The 6,437-nt window shown below is 35.9% G+C and overlaps 2 protein-coding genes across 4 annotated transcripts; one reads left to right on the forward strand and one right to left on the reverse strand.

Annotated features, from left to right (window-relative positions):
• Positions 1-718: 718 nt before the first annotated feature.
• Positions 719-2,502, reverse strand: LOC104230313 (uncharacterized). Its single transcript, XM_070170292.1, has 4 exons — positions 2,118-2,502; positions 1,681-1,930; positions 1,320-1,566; positions 719-1,117 (listed from the first exon to the last, which is right to left on the reverse strand). The coding sequence occupies exons 1-4, from the start codon at positions 2,500-2,502 to the stop codon at positions 719-721; spliced, it is 1,281 nt and encodes a 426-aa protein (XP_070026393.1).
• A 1,799-nt stretch (positions 2,503-4,301) lies between these two features.
• On the forward strand, positions 4,302-6,219 carry LOC104230311 (uncharacterized). 3 transcript variants are annotated; one of them, XM_070171243.1, is made up of 4 exons: positions 4,302-4,566; positions 4,655-4,721; positions 4,881-4,951; positions 5,080-6,219. In XM_070171243.1, coding segments are annotated over exons 3-4 (873 nt in total). In that variant the 5' UTR covers positions 4,302-4,566; positions 4,655-4,721; positions 4,881-4,950; the 3' UTR covers positions 5,952-6,219. The 3 variants fall into 3 exon arrangements, with proteins under 3 accessions (XP_070027344.1, XP_009781377.1, XP_009781378.1); XM_009783075.2 differs by lacking the exon at positions 4,881-4,951; XM_009783076.2 differs by lacking the exon at positions 4,881-4,951 and having other exon boundaries at positions 5,085-6,219.
• Positions 6,220-6,437: the final 218 nt, after the last annotated feature.

Here is a 6,437-nt window from a genome sequence, read left to right on the forward strand (position 1 = left end):
GTCTTGTGTTCCTAGTTTAGTTGATGTCATTTTGTAGTTGAAGTGGAATACACTGTAGGAAATATGTCATTTTGGTTGTTTACAACACTTTATCTTCAGTACATTAAACTTGAGTACTCTGATTTGCTAGAATACAATTTGCCTTTAATCTTCAAGTAATTTTTATGAAATACCTTCAAGTTCTAGGTAATTTCTGTATATAACTGTCATTTGTAATTAAGTTACACAGCCAAAATATGAAATAAATACAGGAATCATATAAATAAATTATCCACAATTAATCTACAAATCATTTACAAATTATTAACAATACAACAATTTAAATACATTTAAACTACATTTTAACTACAAATCATCTACAAATTATTAACACGACTACAATTAGACTACATTTAAAGTACATTTTAACTACAATCTAGAAATAGTTTACATTGAATGAATTCTTCATTAATATTAGTTGTTTTGTATATAGTAAATATTAAAGTTTAACTAAGCTATAAAAAAGACAAATTTAGATGCCTGATAGAATACATAAAATCATATTAAACGCAAATACACAAATTGTAGTATACTTCATAATCATCTTCAAAAACTTGAACGATTACACAAAAAAATCAGATAATTTGAACTCACTAACATTTATTTTGAATAACTATTCTAACTACATGATATTCATTTCTTTTTGGGCGCATTCTTGCAAGTTCTTTTGTTATGCCCTTCACCTCCACAATTTCCACATGACACCTTGTACTTCTTTGACTTTATTTTCATAAAATGTTTTATATCTTTCCTTGTGAGGTCTCCCTGGCTGCCTTTTATCTCCCGCCTGTGGCTTTACTACCTCATCCAAAATATGTTGTGGCACATCCCATTTGCTTTCATCAGGAAGAGGATTTACTGGCATTTCATAGGTAAGCAGAAGGCTCTTCCTTGTGTAATACGGAGAGCAATAGTTTTCGTATGTTTCCTTCATGTGCCTTAATGCTGCCAAAGCATGCGCACATGGAAGTTCATCAAGTTGGAATTTTCCGCAGCTACATTTCTTGGTTTCTAGACACACAATGTACCGCTTCACACCATCTAACACAGTATGTAAATGATCTGTTGAAACCCTCACCTACAATTGAAGAACAAACATTAATAATAATATATCAATCATTAAAAAGGATTATCCACAACTACCTACAAATCAGCTACAAATACATTACAACTTATCTACAATCTACAATTACCCACAATTTGACTACAGTTTATCTACAATCTGGAAACAATGCATATTAAGCAATTTATTTTTTTTGCACAAAATAAACAGATTTTACCCTTAGTTTCTGAGATAATGTATTGTTTTCATCCAATTCTTTGTTGAATTTGTACCCAAGGTATGTGAAAGTACCTTTTGCCTTCAATAACTTCTCTTTCGTCCAACGTTCAAGAAGCGACCTCATATACCCTAATAGATCATATATTGGCAGCTCTCTTGCCTCTTTTGTTACAGCATTCAACGACTCGGCAATGTTTGATGTCATAGTAAAAGTTCTATTCACCGTTGCATGTACTCTTGTCCATCTATGATAGCCAATATCATATAGGTAAGATTTCACATGCGGGTCTACCTCTTCAATCTTTAACATCCTTTCATTAAATTCATCCAGAGTGTATGACCGTGCTGTAGCAAAGTACAATTCATGTAATTGTAAATGTCCCTTCTTGAATTTGGACCTTATATTTGTCCAAATATGCCACATGTAAGAGTAGTATGGCATGCCCGGATAGACAATTGATGTTGCCTTCAGTATACTCTCATTCCTATCTGAAACAACACACATGGAAGGTCTTTCACCATATGCCTCCTTGAATTGCTCAAAGAACCACTTCCAAGACGCGTCGTTTTCAGAATCAACCACAGTATATGCCAAGGGAAATATAGTACCTACATTTTTAATTCATAAAATATTAATTGGAAGCCCTGAAAAGGTATATAAAAATATAATTAAATAACAACTACAATATATATTCAGAGTATAGATAATTTATCTACTCTTTTTTCCTTTAGCTACAAAATAACTACAATTTAACTACATTTTATAGACTGCCTACAAAATTATTACATTATTTACCTGCTGCATCCATGGTGCTTGTTGTAAGCATAATCCCCCTGTAGGCTGACTTTAAGAATGTCCCATCAACCACTACTACGGGCCTACAATGTTGCCAACCACTTATTGATGTACAAAGAGCAACAAATGCGTATAAGAAGCAATCATCTGCTGCCTTCTTCAATTTAACAACAGAACCAGGATAAGTCTCCTCAAGAATATAAAAATATTTGGGTAATTTGTTGTAGGAGTCAGACGGATTCGCTCTCAAAAACTGTAAAGCCTTTTCCTTGGCTCTCCATGCTTGCATGTAGCTTAGGTTCAGTCCATGTTCGGATAACATGTCCGTTTGTATGTCCTTTGGTGTGTAAACAGTCTTAGGATCACAATACTTTGGAACGGCCATGCTACCAACTACAGCTGCAGTACGTTTGCGATGTATGAATGTTTCATCCAATAAGGAGCATGTGTGTTGTCGGCTGAAACTCCTTATCTTGAACATTGCCGAATCATTAATTGACGTTGCCTTGAAGTGCCATTTACAGTTTTCAGCAACGCATATAAGCCAGTAGCTACAAAAAAATACAATATTTAATACAGTCTATAGATGTAGAAGCAACAAAAAAGACTGTTTTAACACAAATTCGTTAAAAACTACAATTAACTACAGTTTAACTACAATTAAACTACAATTTATAAAAACCGCATATCTTCACTAAAACACTGCTTTTACTGATATATTCTCCACAAATAAATCCATACCTTCTATGACTAGATCTTTTTACTCTGAACTGGAACTTGTGCATCACAGAAAAATTCTTTATTGCAGCAGCTACAGTTTGCTTGTCCTGATAAACTTGTCCTTCTTCAATATATGTTTGCGTAGATTTAGTTATTATTTCACTTTGATATTCATCTATAGCTGGTGAGGATGGAAATTCAAGTAAGTTTAGGGATCCAGACGAACCTGCAGCAACATAGAGATAAATGTAGTAACTATGTAGATAATTTTGAAAACAACATTGCTTTATGAGCTTCAGTACATTGTTTAATATAGTTAATTTGTAGATAAATGTTGTAATATTGTAGATAACACACTAACACAATAACTCTCTGCAATGTCGAATTAAACATACCTGCACTTGTGCTATCGTTGATGATTGCCAATTCCATATTGAAATCTCTTACGCTTATACATAAAGGATACAAACCTAAGTTCTTATTCTCCTTTTTGGTCTCCATATACACACGAACCCTCATATCATTCCTAATCTCCATTGGAGGACAATTGTCGTTCACAATGTATTTGATTTCTACAATTTTATCCGATGTATCAATCGATAGTTGTTCTGCAACTGTAGAAATCAGAATTCCGTAGCTTGCATTCTCATCTACCACAATGGCATCAACTTCAAAATCTCTAAATCTGCCATAATGATCCCAATTTCCATTCAATTTTAGCATTATTGGGATTTTTGACATGATTTCGTGTAGTTGAGAGAAAAAAGATGAAGAACAGATATAGATTCAACAATTTGAGTACTGAGGTCAATGAAAAACAATTTTGAATTCTACAATTTGTATTGCGTTGTAGAATTTGTAAAAGCAATTTGACTACTGGAGCTTATGAAGCTTGCGTTGTTTTAGAATTGTAGTGAATGAGAGAATTACGCAGCAATGAGATCTCTTTCCGTTTCAAAATTCGAATTTAATGTGGAAAGAATCAAACGCAGATTTCGTGCCTTCTTTTTAGCGCGTTTTAAATGGCAGAATCTTCATAATTATGAATTGGTATATAAATTGTAGTAAAAGTGTGAACTGGGCGGGTAATTAACAAATTATGAACATTTTTGGTAATAAGGTTTCATATGTGGTATAGGTAGGAAAAAATCCCAAAAAAAAAACCAAGCATTTACCAAGATGTAAATTTTTTTAGACTTTGATGCTTCGGACCCAAGTTATTTTACCCTAGCTAATTTTAACCACAAACCACGGAATTACCAATTCCAGAACTTCAAACGACGCCGTGGCTACTTCCGTGCCGTAGGTAAGAATTGCCCCCATTTCATTATCAACCCCTAATTCCTGTAAAATTTTCTCGTCATTCTCACGGGGCACGCGGAAATTCCGGTTGAAACCAGGGGCAATTGCGGAATAAATATTGTTATATATAGGGCGCCAGTGCTAAACGTTTGGTTTCTCAGACGAAAAAGATCTGAACGAAGCAGAGACAGAAGTTTCCGTTATCCGTTTCTCTTTCACTCACCACAGGCTTTCTTTCTCCCTCCGTATCTATCTATTGCTTTCTCTCTCTAAATTCTTGAGATATTCCTCTCACAATTTTAGGGTTTTTGTTCCCCTTCCAATCAATTACTGATTTGACTCATCAACAATGGGTTCCGATTCAATCCTCAGCGGTTCGATCCCAATTGTTTCCTCTAACCCCAAGGATTTTGCCAAGAAAAAAAGGGTAACTAATTCTGTTTTTAGTTTCTACCTATTCATTTACGTTTTCAATACTTTTTTAGTGATTGAGTTGTATTTCTGCGTAATTTCAGGCTAATCGTTCAGCTAAGTTGAAGCAGTGCAAGCTTGATGCGCGACGCGAGCAGTGGCTTTCACAAGGTTGCATAATATCTCCTTTTTTCACATATAATTTTGCATGTATTTGTGATCTGCCTTTTGCTGAATTTTCCATTTGCATCTTTTATGGATTTAAGCAATAAACACTGACAAAATAAAGTTCTTTTTAGAATATCGGTGAATTTTAACTTGTATTAGCAGGTCGGTTACCATTTGTATCAGATTACTCGTTAGTGCTTTTCAAGAGATTTGTGTGATACTGTCACTGCATAGTTAAGTCTCCTTTTGTCCCTTTAATTTCAAGATTTTGTAGTCAACATATATATATGTATGTGATTATTTATTTGAATTTCTTGTTATGTCTATGTTTCTTAAATCTTGGCGTTGGGGTTTTGTATAGTGAAGAACAAAAGCTTGAAGGAGGAACCAAATGCTGGAGGAACACATAGTCCAGCAAAGAATGTTGAGAGCGAGAGGAGGCGATTGATTGAGAAGTTGCAGATAAAGCCGAGAGGGGAAGAGGGCAATGAAGGATCATCAAACCACTACAGTGATTCTGATTCACCTACAAGCCATACCAGTAGTGTTTTGGGAGGAAATGATTCTGGGACTAATTTCACCGGCAGCAGCAGCAGTAGTTGTACCAGCAGTAGCAGTGGTGGATGTTGTTCAGGGAGTATGAGCGAGGAAGATGATGACTGCTTGGACGATTGGGAGGCTGTTGCTGATGCTCTGGCTGCCACTGATCACAAACAGGAGCAGCATAATCCCAGCTTGGATTCACACTGTGAGAAGGATGAGAATGCTGCGCATATGAGTTCTAGGCAAGAGACTTCTAACAGGCAGGTTTCAGAGTCTAATGACAGAGAATTGGCACCTAGACCTCCTCTCAGTTGCCAGGCATGGAGGCCTGATGATACCTTCCGTCCACCAAGTCTGCCAACCTTGTCGAAGCAGTATAGCTTTCCAATGAATTCTGAGCGGCATTGTAGGGGAGGCTCTGTATGGGGATGTAAAAGTTTATCCTCCGTACCCACGTCATGTCCTATATGCTGTGAAGATTTGGATTTTACAGACACAAGTTTTCTCCCTTGTTCATGTGGGTTTCGGCTTTGTCTCTTTTGTCACAAGAGGATTCTTGAGGAGGATGGCCGTTGCCCCGGGTGCAGGAAGCAGTATGTTCAGGATCCAGTCGAGCGAGAGGCTACCATAGATGGAGGCAGCCTGACAGTTCGATTGACTCGTTCTTGTAGCATGATATCAAGGTCCTAGGAAGATTCTTTTTTTCCATGAATGTGTATGTTGGGTCCTTTTCTGTCTCTGCATGACATGTGAGTGTTCTAGCTCTTAGCAGACTGAGACTCAAGATTTTCCATAGCTATAGATGTTGATATAGGTGAGTCTGAAAGCATGGGAAAATAGTTCTGGTTCCCTTATGATTTTTTGCATTATAGATGTGGTGCTTGTGCTGATGTAGAACACTCATTATGTGAATAAATAAGGTGGTATAGAAGTTAAATAAATCAAGCTTTTACCTTTATCAGCCTCCTATCTGATTAATATGAATCAATAATTGGAAAACAATTTGAAATTACCAGAGTTATTTAAGAAATGCTTAAACTTTTGACAAATTAAGAATGAGAAAGCATCTGCTACTAGTGTTCCAAACCTTCCTGTGCTCTTGAGTCGATGAATACCTATTAAGAAATGCTTAAAACTTTTGAGAATTAGAAACACAGAATTGCTTATCATCAATTA

This window comes from Nicotiana sylvestris, chromosome 3 (assembly GCF_000393655.2).
Source record: "Nicotiana sylvestris chromosome 3, ASM39365v2, whole genome shotgun sequence".
In the NCBI taxonomy this organism is placed as follows: Eukaryota; Viridiplantae; Streptophyta; class Magnoliopsida; order Solanales; family Solanaceae; genus Nicotiana; species Nicotiana sylvestris.